The 16,896-nt window shown below is 40.8% G+C and overlaps 1 protein-coding gene across 1 annotated transcript in view; it reads right to left on the reverse strand.

The window, feature by feature from the left end:
• Positions 1–1,354: 1,354 nt before the first annotated feature.
• The window catches only part of ZNF318 (zinc finger protein 318), a 34,957-nt gene continuing 19,415 nt past the window's right edge, over positions 1,355–16,896 (reverse strand). The window contains exons 6-10 of the mRNA XM_003923030.4: positions 14,795–15,096; positions 9,193–9,396; positions 8,628–8,727; positions 7,280–7,398; positions 1,355–6,991 (exon numbers count right to left, since the gene is read on the reverse strand). Coding sequence (XP_003923079.2) covers positions 3,683–6,991; positions 7,280–7,398; positions 8,628–8,727; positions 9,193–9,396; positions 14,795–15,096 — 4,034 coding nt within the window. The 3' untranslated portion in view covers positions 1,355–3,682. The remainder of the gene's footprint in view (positions 6,992–7,279; positions 7,399–8,627; positions 8,728–9,192; positions 9,397–14,794; positions 15,097–16,896) is intronic.

Here is a 16,896-nt window from a genome sequence, read left to right on the forward strand (position 1 = left end):
ATGTTAACTGCTACAACATAAACATACATGTTTATATATGTATTCCTGCGAAAGTGTATACGGGTTGAGGGCAAATCAGGAGGGCTGTGATTTTAAGAGATTTTCATTATAAATTCAACTTTGTGGCTTATCAATGAATATTGTATACATAGCCTTTTTAGTTAAAAATTACATAAACGTTACTGCAATCTTAAAACTCTAAATGAGATGAGATGTGCTCACAATACAAAATACTATTTCCATTTGTCCATGTTCTCACATAAATTGTTAATAAATGAAGACTTTGTTTTAGGTTCTCATCCTAGATTTGGTATGTAAGCTTTGTTAAGGTGAGAACTAAGGTTTAGGAATATATATTAACATATTAACAAAGCTTACCTACCTATATATATTATATATATTACATACATATATTATACATATATATATTTTAAAGAAACCACTCACTTATTTGTTACAGGCTATATCCTCTCTGAACCCTCCTCCAATCTTAAAAATTACACTTCATGTTCCTATTGGATGCATGTGTCCTGTATGTCCACCTCCTCACCACATTATTCCTCAGTCCCTGAACCTGGCAGTCTGATAAATGAACTTATGTGCTGGCATACTCTGCTACCAAAATATTAACTTTTTGACTTTTTAGAAAGATGAAGTGTCATGAGTGAAGTAAGAATACTTAACTATATTATTCAGTAATATTAGCAGAAAGAGAATATTATGTACCCTGTGAATAGAATATGGCTTGTAAAGCAGGCAGCCCTCCATTGGCAAGGGGGATTTATGAGGGGTTATTTATACACCTTGGATAAAATTAGGTGTTTGCCTAAATCTAAACATAATTGCTGATCATTTGCTCTCACAATTGAGGATGCCTGATAAAAGATGTTCCTCATGTTTGTAAAATTTAAAACATAGTTATATTACACCACAAGCTTCACTTAGAATTCAGGGCCCATTTCTTCCATGTGCCTAAGTCTCTTAAGTTGAAAGTTTATTCAGTACCATGATGGTAATGAATTTAAAAATATATATACTCTATTTCCAGCTACTGGGTTAGAATTTTGTCCTTCCTTTCACCTGTCTTCTCTGGATAGGTTCCAAAGCTAGATCCCACTAATCAAAAGGAGGCAGCAATACTTCCTGCCCAGAATACAGAATCCTAAAAAGTTCTCCCTCTGCTGGTTCAAGCAAGATATAAAGAATGCCATTCCTACATCCTTAGAAGCAAGCATTATTTTTGAAAAAGCCACAGATTGGTGGATGCCTTTGCTGTAAATCCTGAAGTTACCCAGAGAATACAAGAGGAGTTACTACCAAAGCTTAGGCTCAAAGTACTCCAGCCCTAACCTACTTGAGTTAGTTCTGTCTTTATTATAAATTTTGCTCTTCCCTTCTCACCCTTTTCAAGTGGCCCCCTCCTAACCTTGAGAGTAAGAGTCCAACACCCTCTGAAAGGGAAAAGGGTTAGGATTGAGATCTCGATATGGTTACCTCTTCCTGACTCTTTATCCAAAACAATCAGTCTCTCCCTAAAGAGAAGTGGAACTAAGTGTACAGGACTGAAAATCAGTACAAACTGGCATTAAAAATTATGCTCCCTGAATTCCTATAGATAACCTGCTAGCATGGGGAGGGAGTAGTTCTCTCGGAAAATAAATCTCCCTGAAGCTCATCTGGGCTTAAACTCTTCTCAATGGCACCTTTTGAGTTAGTCTATGGTTTCCAAGCAAGAAAACTGCATTGAACTCAGGCTTTCTCCTACAAAATCAGGGCTAGAAAGGTGACACAGACAAGATATCCTGACCCTGTACATATTTGGTGCTAGGATAAAAATAACAACCCTATCTCAAAGGAAACAACACAAAACAATTCTGTGACACAGTGAGGTAAACTAATTTATCTAAAATCACAGCAAGGTAAATGACTGAGGTATAGTCGAGATCTAGCTCTCCCAAATCTATGCCCTTTCTATAACATGATCAAGAGAGGCCAGAATGACTTCTGAATTGACATTAGTAAAAAAAAAATTAAAAATCTTTTCCAAAGTTGACCTAGGCATTTTATAGCTCTGTATATAAGGAAACAGAAAAAAATAATTTTGGGAGAAAAATACAGATCAGAAATTTTCTATTATCTTTGAGGAACAGGTGGGTAAATAAGACTCTGAAGGCCCTGTTGGGTCAGGTTATAAAATGCTAACAGGGATATCAAGAGGAAATGGGTACAGAGTTAGAAAATCTGAGGACTGAGCTCCCTAATTCCCAAGAGCAAGAACCTGATTGTCCTAGGGGAGCTCAGTTCCCAGAAGACCCTATGGAGAGTCAACACAAAGGTATACAAAAAGCTTCACAACAGGAGGATGCCAATACCAGACCACTGTTGCCTACTTACTACCCATCCAGGCTGTGCTGGGGCAGATTATATATCCTAACATTCTGGCATGAAGTAATTCTGATAAGTGAGGAAAGAATGGCTGGGGGTGCAGACAGACAACAGGGCAGCAGGGATTCATTATTCTAGTTTTCCTTTGGAGTTCAAATGTGTGTGATTTCAAAACAAAAATCCAGAAAGAAACATTAGATTAAAGCATTTATTCCAAGTAATTAACACATTAAAAATAAAGTTAAACTTGTCCAAGCCAACTCATAAATTCTTTAATCATTTTAACAAAATTTACAACCCAAGACATCATACTATGGTGGAAATAAATTGGGAGAGGAGGAGGTAGAGGAAAGGATACATATGGGTTTGTGGAACAGGGAATGAGTTCAATCTCAAGAAAAGTTTCACAGATCTTCTACCCCTTCACAACAGAAATGGCTGCTAAATAATTTAGTACAAAGTATTATTGGATCACAATACAATGAACAAAGGCCATTTCAAAAATAAAAGTGATCCCAAAAGCCTATCTGTTCCTGGCAATGAACCATGAAAAAGTCTTACCGATTTGTCGTCTTCTTAAAAAGTGAGCCTGCCAGATGTTCTTCCTTGTTTATTTCCAAACAGGTTTGTGGGTTAGCAGGACAGTGCATCTCAAGAAAGGCAACAGAGTAAGGGAAGTACAGGAGTTGACATGCCAATAAAGGATGTAAACAGTAAACAAAAGAGTTACTCACGTTGCATTTCAAACAATGTTAAGGCAGGCCAATCCAAATGGAAGCCTAAGAGATGAACAATTCTTCCAAGTTTTCCATTCAGCAAGCTTTCTGGTGTTTCTCCCAGAGATGCATCAACTGCCCAGGAAGTTGGGTAGGAATACAACACAGCCATTGGAGAGGTCAGCTGTCTCCATCCTCCCCCACATTTCAGAAATGGCAGAGTCAAAGCCAAAATACAATCAAAGCACACTATGTGGTGAGCCAGTTAAGACATCTGATTTTAATGACAAAGTGGGAGAAAATAAATTGGCCAAAAAAAAAAAAACCAGAAAATACATTTTTACAGATATATATATATATATATATATATAAGTTGTTACTGATTTGTTTGGTATTTTAAGGGGAAAGGAAAAAGAAAAGGAGGTAAATTTTTCAGCTTCCATGAACATTTACTGTAAGATGCTGACTGCATCTCTTGGTGTAGGTTCCAGATGAGACAGCAAACTAGTCCTGGATCATATGGGCATCTGATTTCTAGAAGCCAATTTGATTCATTCCCAAGCAGCTCTAGGTATTTATTCTTAGTTGTGAACACTGGACTCTGTGCGGTCCTGGATGGCACCAACTGTAGCTTCCTGTTCAGGCATTTCCTGAGGGACCATATTGTCTTCAACTACCTGCTCCCCTGGAGGTGACCTTGACACTGGAGTTTTAACCAAATTCAGAGGGTTGCCACTGTCATCATCTACTTGCAGAATTGTCACCTCTGTGATGGATGCATTCGGTATTTCTAGCTGTAATGGCCCCATCTCCAGGGAGCTACACTTAGAAGGATCACCTGGCTCAGAGAGTGGAGAACATAGTTTATCTTTTTGAACTCCAGAGGTCCGTGTGACAAAGTCAACAAGGTCTGGAAGGCAAGGAGATGGCCCAAGGCCTACAGAATTAATTGCTTTTAATTCCAATCTGAGTGACTCTTGTTTGTCTAATTGGGAAGATTCTTCTATTTCCTCAGGCATCATTCCTCCTGCTAACAGGTCAAGGGCCTGGTGTGTTCCCTCTAGGCTCCCCAAGCCTCGGTCAACATTTTCTGTAAGTCCAGTTTTCAAAATGTTAGGAGAAGGGATCCTAACACTCCTGGGATTAGATGAATTTTGTTCACCTTCTGTCTCAAAGTCAAGCACCAAGGTTTTGGGAGAATCTAATGGAAACCCAGAAAAAGGTGGTATTGGTTTAAAGTCAGTGGGAGTAGAGGAATTACACCCTACAGGTAATACAGAATTTTCTTCACAAACTTTCTGAGACAAGGCAGTTGGGGAGCTATGTGCTGGGCTTACCCGACTACTGCAGAAATCAACAGGCATATCCCCCAGGGCAGTAAGGTCCTCTACCTTTAAGTCTGTAGCTTCAAAGTCTTTTAGGGCCTTGCTCTCTATTGTCACTGGTAACTCTGGATGGACATCTCGTAGCTCCAGTGCTTCTACTTTTGGTTTCTCTGGGCTCTCCCAGGTCTCTGGCCTCTTGTTTTCATCCCAAACAGCCAACTCATACATCTTTTTAACTAGAAAGTCTTCTGCTCTTTTTCTCTTGAGTTTGAGGCGTCTGTACCTAGAAGTTCTAGAAGCTGATTCTGGAGCCGAATTTTTTAGCCCCTCCTCACTAACTGAAACTCCTTGCTCTTGTGTACTATCTGTTAAACACACTGCTGATCTGGCTGGGGACTGAAGAAACAACTCTGGGGCAGAAATTTTCACAGGTATATCTTGTGGGTTCTTGGGTAAAGACCTAGCTTCTGATGACAATGGGTCTAATTTTGCCTTTGTGGAAGAGCAAGCCTGTGGACTCAATTCAATCACTACTTTACTTGGAGTTTCACTTCCTGTCATCAATTTATTGGACTGTTCAGCCTCTTTGTCAATCATTAGTAAGTTGGGCTGCTTTACTTCTCCTTCCCACATGTACCTGTTCCCATGCTTCAAATTAGAGTCTTCTACACTGTGGGGTCCAATGCTGGTACCTGCTCCCTCATCAACTATCCCCTCAGAGAGCTCTTTTACCCTTCCTTGTAGTTCAGTGTTTGTCTCTATCTCACTTTCTCTATAATCCTCAGATTTATGGAGCTCTTGGCTTTTCTTATCCTGGTGAACAGATTCTCTGAGGTGGATTTCTACCAACTTCTGAGATTCTCTGCACTGTATATCTAACAGTTGAGGAGGTGGTTCTACACCAGGTGGCCCTGGCTCTTCCTGGTCAAGCTCACTCTTCCTCTCTGGAAATATATCCCTACTAGTGTCACTCTGGAAGGAACTAGAAGTCCATACGGCCAAAGTGTCTGTCTTTGGGGTAATCGTTTCGTAAGTCCTGCTTTGGCACAACCTTGTCAGAGGCTGCAAGAAGCCATAGGTACTGCCTGTGCTTTTGGGGTCTACATGTTCTACAACTGACCATTTTCCTAGGGCCACCAGAGTTTTTACAACAGGCTTTTCAGAGTTGCTGACCATAGGAGCAGTGACCAAACCATCATCTTGATGCAATTCTTCTTGGGATGCACTGCTGTTCAAAGGAGAAGTAGCAGAGGTGTCTGAATTTTTGGTTCTAGAGAGGTTGCTATTTTCCCCATTGGCCAATGGACCACCACTCAGCTTAGTCTCAGGGGCCCCCTTTCCACCACTACTATAGAATATGTCATACAGGTCCTTAGCATTGGCTGTGGCTAAGCATGAATTTCGCTTCTCTAATTTTTTGGCTTGTTCACTGAACACACTTGAGAGGGGTGGTGGAGGACGTACTAACACAGAGAACAGGGTCTGGTCTCGGTCACTCTCACTCACCCCAGGAGCTGTCTCATCGGAAGGAATGGCAGCTGGCTGTGCTGAGGCCATGATGGCTACAGGCAACACTGGATTCAAAATGTTAGGACCCATGAAGCCAGGGCTGAGAGTCTGAGATACAGTTGGGTTTGATTTTACTGGATCCAAGATAGCATTTCCTGGAGCAGGAGATGGGGCAGTTGGATGAGGTATAACTGGGGGTGGTGGAGGTGGGGGTGGTGGAGGTGGTGGTAGTATTTGTTCACGTAAATGGGATGGCTCATTCTTTTCAGCCAACACGACTTTTTCCTCTGGAGACCCTTTTAGAATCACCTCTTCCCCTCCAAATGCTTTGGAGATGATGTCTGGAGGTAAGAGGAGATCAGCTGAAGACTCTTTAACCACTGGCAGAGGTTTAGCAGTGGTTCCAGAGGACTTAATAGACAGAAAGGTGTTAAGAGGAGCTGGCTTGCTCATTGTAGCTGAACATGACTTGCGGAGTACTGTAGATGGGATAGGCAGGTTGGGTCGGATCTTAGTCTGAGTTGAAGTTGTCACAACAGGCATCCAAGGGCTGGTATGTGCAACAACAGTTTTCCCAGAGAGCTTAATTTTGATAGGCTTTGCCTTCCCAGCTTCAGCTTTGCCATCCTCTTTGTCCTTACTACTTTCTATAATCTCTTCTTTAGAGATACTTGGGGTCACCACTGAACTTTTCTCCTCCTCTTTTTCTGGCTTCTTCCAGCTGAATTTTCCAAAAGATGATGATGTTGGTGATTCCTTCTTTACCTCTTCTTTTAACTGGAGTTTGATGCCAGTGTTCCTTTTATTTTCAGCTTTTTCAGGGGAGTTCCTACCCTCAGAGAGTTGGTCTTCTACTTTCTCAGAGACTTTGTCATCCTCCTTTACTTCTTTCACAGCCTTTGCCTTTTTTTCTTTCTTATCCTCCTTTGGTTTCTCACTCAGTTTGCGCTTTAGCTCACTCTGCCGTCGCCGTTCTGTCTCTAGTACCACAGCCAAGCCAGCTTGGCGGTCCAGATTCCGCCGCTCCTCATATAGTGGGTTTTCATCTACATATTTCTGAGAAGAAAAAAGACAAAGGCTCAAAAACTGGTAAAAACACAAGAGAAAAAAATCTTGGCCCTGCCACTGTTAGAATTTACTTAGTAGAAATCCCCAGAATAATCTTCCTCAAGGACATATAGGATGCTGTCAGCTCAGTATCTCCCACTAGGATTGAGGAGAACTTAGAGGTTATATGGAATTTGAAGAGTCAATGACTTTTTCTGGCTCAGAATTCATTTGACAAAATCAAAAGAATTACTTCAGAAAAGCTGGAAAACTTCACAGCCTACTACAAAGACCAACCTTGTATTTCTCATTGTGTTGGTGACCCTTCACATGTTGCTCCCCAGAAATTGGATCCCCCAAAAATTCTTCACAGAGCTGGCAGTAAAATCCACTGATGGGAACCAGAAACTCTGAGCCTAGAAGAAGTAGAAAAAAGTCAAGGAAATAAGTCAATTCCACCCAAAATAACAGCAACCAATGGAAATCCCATCACCCCTTTACAGTAAAATAGTTACAGTATAAAGGTCCTTACCCACTTTGATGTCAGAAGTAGCATTTAGATGAATCCCAATAGCAAGTCTTTCCAACCTAAGGCTTGAACTATAGTCTCCTATTTCGTCTACCTCTTGAGAACACTAACTGGTTAATTTAGGAATTTCCTGGGCCAGATTCACTCCTGTTGCTGAGTCTCCTCAAACCCCAACTAGCACTAAGCATCTCAGGAGATATAAAAACTATACTCCTGAATAGTTCATTATCATTTTATGAGGATCTCTCATGTTGGTATTAATCACTGAGGAATCTATCTTCTGTAGATCTAAAGGATACAGAAGTAGCACTGGCTACTTGTGAAGGTAAGAAATTGAAAAGTTTAAAGACGAAGAAAGTTTCTGCTTCTCCATTTACCCCTTATTAACAATGACTCAAAATATTGTATAGCTCTTAGTTGAAAAGGCAATTAAATTACTGCATGTCCTAGCCAGATGCAGTGGCTCATGCTTGTAATCCCAACACTTTGGGAGGCTGAGGCTGGTGGATCACCTGAGGTCAGGAGTTAAGAGATCAGCCTGGCCAACATAGTGAAACCCTGTCTCTATTAAAAACATAAAAAATTAGCTGGGTGTGGTGGTGAGTGCCTGTAATCCCAGCTAATAGGGAGGCTGAGGCAGGAGAATCGCTGGAACCCAGGAGATGGAGGTTATGGTGAGCCAAGATCACACCATTGCACTCCAGCCTGGGCAACAATAGTGAACCTCCATCTTTAAATAAATAAATAAATAAATAAATAAATAAATTTAAAATTACTGCATTTCCTGTCCTTTTTAACCTGGATTCCAAATAAGTAAGATTTGGGGCCCATAAGCCAATGACAAAGACAGTTCTATTATATTTTAAGTGACATGTCTACATTTAACATCTGTTAATAGTAGATATTTGGCCATATGGGTAGAGATCATGGTCTTATAGATCTCTTTATAGCTTCAGGACCTAGTACACCGTTTTGTAGACAGAAGGCATTCTTATGGCTTTGTTAAAAGGAATGGCTGTATCTCATGCTATGCTGCTTCCTAGCAACTTAGCGCAGGGACACCTCTTCCTCAACTGAATATAAGGAAACCACAAGGGAGGCAAAGAGAAAACATACCTTTTGCAGGAACAGTTATCTTGTCAGTGCGCTTTACAGCATCTTGCTTGGCCTCACTCTGGGTCTTTGAAGCCCAAGGTCTGTTGTAGGGATCCAGTGTCTATTTGTAAGAGGCAGAGGTGCTCACACAACAGCACTAAAAACTCAATGACCCACTTTTCTCTTTTTTTTTCCCCCATACATAAGACCAGGGGACCAGAAGCCCCCAGCTACCCACCCCCAACCCCTCTGCCAACTGTTTAAATGGAAATCACCTGTGGAAAAGGTAAACACATGTTAGAGCAAGTACCAGAAAAAGGTAAAATGAAACAAAAAAATCAGGTACTCAAGGAATCAAAAGAGGCAGAAACCTCACTTACACTTGTCATGGTGTTTAGTTATAGCCAAGTCCCCTGGACTGAGTCCCGGGAATGGTGTCTCCTTTGTTGGTATCTCTTGGCTCTTCAGATTGGGGCTCCTGCCCATATGAGAATGTTTCCTTTTCCAGCTTTGCAATGCAGATAGGGGTATAGAAATTTGAAGAGAGTGAGGGTGGGAGTGAAAATACAGAGAGCAGGATACCTACCTGTGTGTGCTTCTTATTGTGCATATGGGTGAAGAAGTCAAACATGGTTCCACAGATGGTGTTGCAGTCTTTACACCAGTGATTGCCAGCATCATAATACTCATAAGCAGCAGTGGGCTGATCCAACTGCTTAGTGGCTGACTGCGGGCTTTCGACAGGCTTGGGGCTCTTAGTACGAAACTTCTCATTGTTTACTTTTGATTCCTAGAAGGGAAAAATCTGTACTTATAAGAAATTCAAGGCAATCTAAACTTGTCTTCTCTTAGAAATAGTAAGTGGCCATAATAATACAAATACAGCCATATGATCATATTTTCAATATTTAAAGCTGCACAAGTTGGGGGGAACCCTAACAGAAACATGTCGCTAAGACTCACAAACAACAATTTGACTTCATAGTGCTATCACAGCATGAAAAGTAAATCGTAACAGTAATATATTTACTTACATATCCTAAAATATCTCTAGGAGAACAGCCAAGGTTGTGGAATCATTAGCTGGGGAAGGGAAGTGGAAAACAAGGGTGGATAGAAGTCTCTTCACCATATACCCTTGAGTAGATGTTGAATATGTTACCTATGCAATTAAATAGTTAAATTTGAAAATCATGATGATGACTAGGGAGGGAAAAAAATACCAAAATGGAAAAGGTAATTGACAGGATAAGCAAAGAAGATGCAGAAAATAGGTGATAGTGAACTTATCACATATATCCTGGTATGAAACACTGGAGAGATGGGTTGATATACATAGATAAAGCAGACAGTCATCTATGTAGAATGATTTAAAAGAATCTGAAAAAAACATTCCTAAGTGCCTAAAATGTCACTTTTAGAATTTAACACCTTTAGAGGCTAGGCTTGGTGGTTCATGTCTATAATCCCATCACTTTGAGAGATCGAGGTGGGCGGATCACTTGAGGCCAGGAGTTCAACACAAGCCTGGCTAACATGGTGAAACCCCATCTCTATTAAAAATACAAAAGTTATCTGGGTGTGGTAGTATGCACCTGTAGTCCCAGCTACTTGGGAGGCTGAAGGCATGAGAATCACTTGAACCTGGGAGGCAGAGGTTGCAGTGAGGTAAGATTGTACCACTGCACTCCAGCCTCAGCAAAGAGTGAGACCCTGTCTCAGAAAAAAAAAAAAAAAAAAAAAAAAAAAAAAGAATTTAACACCTTTGAGTTATCCTCTTTTAAAATACATCAACTCCTTAATATTAAAGTTATCAATGGTAAATACTTTAATATGAATTAATTTATTACCAAGCTGGAACAAGGCACTCAGGAAATGAGAATTTTGGTTAATGTTCAGGAATAGGTAGGGCGCGGTGGCTCATGCCTGTAATCCCAGTACTTTGGGAGGCCGAGGTGGGTGGATCACGAGGTCAAGAGATCGAGACCATCCTGGTCAACATGGTGAAACCCCGTCTCTACTAGAAATACAAAAAATTAGCTGGGCATGGTGGCGCGTGCCTGTAATCCCAGCTATTCAGGAGGCTGAGGCAGGAGAATTGCCTGAACCCGGGAGGCGGAGGTTGCGGTGAGCCAAGATCACGCCATTGCACTCCAGCCTGGGTAACGAGCAAAACTCCGTCTCAAAAAAAAATGTTCAGGAGTAAGGCACAGAAAAAGATAATTTTTGCAACTCAGAGTCTAACTATGAATGGGGTTCTATAGTACACAAGATGAAGGAACTAGGCATCTGGCATATTGACTCATGTGGATAAAGACAGGATCCATGACAGGATAAAGAAAGGGAAATAACTAGGGCTTCAAAGAGACTCTTTCCCTCCCTGAGTCCTATTCAAGAATCGCTAAAGAGATCACACCAGACAGGGAGAGCTCAGACTCTCCTAGGGGGAGTATTAACTGGCACCATTTTCTAGAAGATAATCTAGGAATAGATATTACCTACCTTAAAATTCTGTATACCCTTTAACCCAGCAATTCACCCCTTGACATTTATCCTACGGAAATTATCATGTCAAACCACAGGTGATTTGATGGGTTAAATAAATTTTGCTTATCCATGCAACAAAAACAACAAAAAATAAGGTTGTTAAAAATATTATTAGAAAAGTGTATTTACTGACATGGAAAGATGTTCATGATATATTGAGAAAACAAAATACACTTGAATAATCAATAAAGATATGTAAATAGACATAAAATGTTGAATATAATTTTATCCAAGACTTTCTCTAAACTTGCCTGTACTGTTCAGTGTGATACTTCCCATATCTAGACCAGTTCCTGACAATTTCTTGATGATCAATAAATAAATGTTAAGTGGACTAATGGACAGAATTAATACCCTGGTGTATGTATTTGGAATAACATACACCAAGGACCAAGGTATTAATAATATCATACACCAAAGTATTAATAACAGTTGTCTCAGCTGGGCCCAGTGGCTCATGCCTGTAATGCCAGCACTTTGGGAGGCTGAGGTGGGCAGATTACTTGAGTTTAGGAGTTCAAGACCAGACTGGGAAACATGGCAAGATCTCAACTCTACAAAAAATACAAAAATTAGTTGGGTGTGGTGGTGGTGAGCACCTGTAGTCCCAGCTACTGGTGAGCCTGAGATGGGAGGATTGCTTGGATCCAAGGGTTGGAGGTGCAGTGAGCCATGATCGTGTCACTATACTCAACCTGGGTGACAGAATGAGATCCTGTCTCAAAAAAAAAGAGAAGTAATAATAATAGTTGTCTCTAGGTAGATGAATGACAAGTTTGTGTGTACTTTTCTGAAACGAACAGAAAGGGAAAGAAAATCTTAAACTAATCATGCATTTTAAGAGAGGTAAAGAAAGAAGACATACCAAGGACAGGTAAGAAAGTAAGGCTGTAGACATAATACTCCTTTTTACTGAGATGAAAACTGAATTGTAACATATCCCTGTTAGTCTCAGAGACCATGAAGACTCAGAAATCAAGATGATAGATTATCATGGAGTTGGTATGTGAATAGAAATCCAATGTACAAGTTAATAACAAAGGACTAGAGCTTTTAAATTCTTCTCCCATCAAAGGCCCTACCTAGACTCAATATCCAGGTATAAAATACTAGCAGTACTCGTTGGGCGTGGTGGCTCACGCCTGTAATACCAACACTTTGAGAGGCCAAGGTGGGCTGGCCAAGGAGACCATCTTGGCCAACATGGTAAAACCCCATCTCTATTAAAAATACAAAAATATTAGCTGAGCATGGTGACACGCACCAGTAGTCTCAACTACTCAGGAGGCTGAGGCAGTAGAATCACTTGAACCTGGAAGGCGGAGGTTGTAGTCGGTCTGGCGACAGGGCAAGACTGCCTTAAAAAAAAAAAAGACTAGTCCTGCTGGGCGCGGTGGCTCACGCCTGTAATCCCAGCACTTTGGGAGGCCGAGACGGGTGGATCATGAGGTCAAGACATCGAGACCATCCTGGTCAACATGGTGAAACCCCGTCTCTACTAAAAATACTGAGGCGGGTGGATGATCTGAGGTTGGGAGTTGAGACGACCCTGGCCAGTATGGGGAAATCCTGTAACTACTAAAAATACAAAAATTAGCCAGGTGTTGTGGCACACACCTGTAATCCCAGCTACTCCAAAGGCCAAGGCAAAAGAACTGCTGGAGCCCAGGAGATGGAAGTTACAGTGAGCCAAGACTGAATCACTGCACTCCGGCCTGGCCGACAGAGTGAGACTCTGTCTCAAAAAAAAAAAGGACCAGCCTGGGCAATAAAGGGAGAAGGGAGATCCCATCTTTATCTAAAAAAAAAAAAAAAAAAAAAAAGGAGCTCTCATTAAGTGAAGACAGAAATTAGAAGAGTCTTTATATAAGACAACGAAATAAATTTTACAAAGAAACTCTGGAAATTCTTCATGGAGAAGGTGGTATCCAAATTGGGACTTAATGGATGAGGGGGGTTGGGAGAAAGGTTATTACAGGCTAATAGGATAATTAATGCAAAAGTAGAGAGGTATAACACCAGATATTGCACATCTGAAAAATTGCATTTTGAGGTGACAGCAGTGTAAGATGTTATAATGTTTCTTGAGCAGCATTCATTACTATGTGCCACACCCTGGGCTATGTATTAGGAATCATATTGAATAATGACACAGATAAAATCCCAAATCCCTGGAACTGAGAGGTGCGGCCGGGGAGAAAAAAAAAAAAAAAAAATCCCTGGAACTTTTGTACCTTAAAATCTAATTGGGGGGAAACCATATAATTATATAATTAGATCTGTCATAAATGCTAAGAGGGAATACAGTATTACAAGGTATTATGGGAGTGCATATCAGGCAAATTTAACAGTCTAGGGAAATCAGAGAAGGAAGTCAGAGAAGTAATTTAAGATGCAATCTAAAGGATGAATTGGAGTTAGTTAAAAAGAAGCAGATAAGGAAAGAGTTTGGTTTGCATGGTAAAGAAAGGGAACAGAAAATGTGAGGTCATGAGAGGAGATGATATATTTGAAAAATGAAAGGTTACTAATGAAACTACAGTAAGCAAGAGGAAAAAGAGGCATGAAATGAGGTTGAAGAAGTAGGCAAGGGATTAAGTATCATAATCACTGGCTGTATGTGAAGAAGTAATTAACATAGAAATATAAGCAAAAACTGATGAGGCTTGGAGTTGAACGTCAATGGAGATGGCAAGCTGAATGGAATCAAGATTTACTTTGGAGAGGGACCTGACAGAATTTATAATTGATTGCATATGGAGCAGTTAGGGAGAGGAGAGCACTAAGAGTGACTTTTAAGTTGTTGGCATGAAAACTGTTGGACAGGGTGCCATTCATTGAAAATGGATAACAATGGAGGAAGAAAAAGTTGGAAGGAGGTTGAGCATAACCATTAATTTGGTCTAGGACATGCTCAATTTGAAGTGCCTATGAGATAATGAAGTGGAAATGGTAAGTAGGTTGTTAGACAATCAGAAGACTCATTTGAACTAGAACATAAAACTAGCATTTGTCAAATGGCATTTTAGCATAGGACTGGATGAAATGGCCTCAAAAGAAAGAGCAAATTCTGGAGAACTGGGCAAGGACCTAGCCCTGAGAAACTCAAACATTTAAAGATTATATACGAGAAGATAGACAGCAAAGGAAGCTAAGCAGGAGCATCCAATAATGTACTAGGAGGAAAAGAAGTATGTCAGAAGCCAAGGGAAAAGAGTATTTGTAGAAGAATGTGATTCTCAGCCTCAAATGCTGCTCATTTGAGAAGTAAAATGTATCTACTGACTTTAGCAACATAATAGTGACCTAGACATGAACACAGATGCTAAATATGAACCCCCCAAAAGGGTATATACAAGTTGTGAGAAGATTAGAAGCCAGACAGGAATGGGTTAAGAAGTAAATGCTGGCACAAGAACATGGAAGGTCCTGAATACCAAGGATTTTGGATTCCTTGTGGGCAACAAGGAACAGCTGAAATTCTGAAGAGGAGTACCATGCTCTGATCTATACTTTAAGAAAATAATTAACAAGAGTAACAACAGTTTGAAAACCTCAGCTAAGAAAATGGTTAGAAACCTTCTGTAGGAGTCTACGGGGAAAAAAAAGGTATAATAGAAATGGAAAAGTTGAGTTGTTACCTTGCTAGAGGAGGAGTTTGAAAATGATGACCCTTTTTCTGGGCTCTTAGATTTTTCTGCTTTCCCGGGCTTCTCTGTAGGCTCTTTACAGTCACTTAAAGACTTCTGGGATTTATCAAAGATGTTAATTCCCAAGATCTGAGCCACTTTGTCCAGTTCAGATTGCTTCTTTTCTGCCTCTTCTGCCTCTTGTCGTAGCTCTGCAATGTCCTTCATAATGTTATCCTGAAGCCGACTCACCTCCACCAGGAGTGGGTCTTTGTGACCATCCTTCTCCCTTCGTTTCTTGCGCAGCATTTCTCCTGAGCAGTCAAATGTCAACAAAAAGAAGCACAGGGAAAATAAGATGCGTCATTTCTCATTTACAAGTAGTAATTTGTCAGGGCCTTATGGTTACAAAATCTTTGCCCACAAAAGTTTCTAAAAGCAGCCAGGCACAATGGCTCATGCCTGTAATCTCAGCACTTTGGGAGGTCAAGGCGGGCAGATTACTTGAGTTCAGGAACTTGAGACTAGCCTCGCTAACATGGTGAAACCCTGTCTATACTAAAAATACAAAAAATTCGCTGGGCATCTATAATCCCAACTACTCTGGAGGCTGAGACAGGAGAACCGCTTGAACCCAGGAGGCAGAGGTTGCAGTGAGCCAAGATCATGCCATTGCATTCCTCCAGCCTGGATGATAGTGAGAGATACTGTCTCAAAAAAATTTTTTTTTCTAAGAGCAAGTGAGACTGTCCTTCCACATGGGTTGGTGTAAGTGAAGCTTCTATGAAGATAAAGGATGGGGCCGGGCGCGGTGGCTCAATCCTGTAATCCCAGCACTTTGGGAGGCCGAGGCGGGTGGATCACGAGGTCGAGAGATCGAGACCATCCTGGTCAACATGGTGAAACCCCGTCTCTACTAAAAATACAAAAAACTAGCTGGGCGTGGTGGCGTGTGCCTGTAATCCCAGCTACTCAGGAGGCTGAGGCAGGAGAATTGCCTGAGCCCAGGAGGCGGAGGTTGCGGTGAGCCGAGATTGTGCCATTGCACTCCAGCCTGGGTAACAAGAGCGAAACTCCGTCTCAAAAAAAAAAAAAAAAAAAGATAAAGGATGGGTTATGACATTATCTTTTGTGTAAAGGTTATTAGCTAAGGAACTATGGACAGGCTTCAGAAATTGCATGAACTCCCATAACAGTATATACAATTTTGTTTGTGTCTCCCTAAAATATTAATAAATGTTATAACATGAATCTAGCAGTTGTCCTCTCTTCAGAGAGCTGAAGAATTATTTTAGGGTAATACAGTTGACTTTATCTGATCTAAGGACACATTAACAACTTCTTCAATGAGTTTTAGGTTTTGCCTCTGATTTATCTTTTTTTTTTTTTTGGTAGAGATGGGGTTTTGCCAACCAGGCTGGTCTCAAATTCCTGAGCTCAAAATGATCTGCCCACTTCAGCCTCTCAAAGTGCCGGGATTACAGGTGTGAGCCACTGCACCCAGATGGCTTATTTAATATTATCTCCTATTCCAAACTCCAGATCCTCTGGGGTTAATCCTCACCAGATAAATAACTAAATTTCTCATCCCTGAACAGTCCAAACCCAGACAGAAGCAATTACATCTTCTCCCACTCTGTTCATTCATACTATCAGTATTTAGAAGCCTTGTTACGTTCTTTTCCTCACTGTGTATATGAATTCCTAAAAGCATAAAGATATCGAATAAAAAGGAAGGCATCAGGGAACATTTCTTTTGCACTAAGTTTAAGGAAAGACCAGGCATGGTGGCTCATGCCTGTAATCCCAGTGCTTTGGGAGGGAGGATCACTTGAGTCCAGAAATTTGAGGCTACAGTGAACTAAGACAGCACCACTGCACTCCAGCCTGAGCAACAGAATGAGACCCTGTCTCTTAAAAAAAAAAGAAAAATAGAAAGTACACAAATATGATGAAGACATATTGAAAAGCCACAGGTCTGACTCCAGTAGACCAAGAAAGAAAAAGGAAAAAAAAAGAAAGAACACAGGAGTCAACTCACAGGGGGTCCCATTGGCCACACATGGAACAATTTCAGCATTAAAATAAATAATGATAATAAAAGATTATAACCT

The sequence above is a fragment of the Saimiri boliviensis genome, chromosome 4, assembly GCF_048565385.1.
Source record: "Saimiri boliviensis isolate mSaiBol1 chromosome 4, mSaiBol1.pri, whole genome shotgun sequence".
NCBI classification, from domain to species: domain Eukaryota; kingdom Metazoa; phylum Chordata; class Mammalia; order Primates; family Cebidae; genus Saimiri; species Saimiri boliviensis.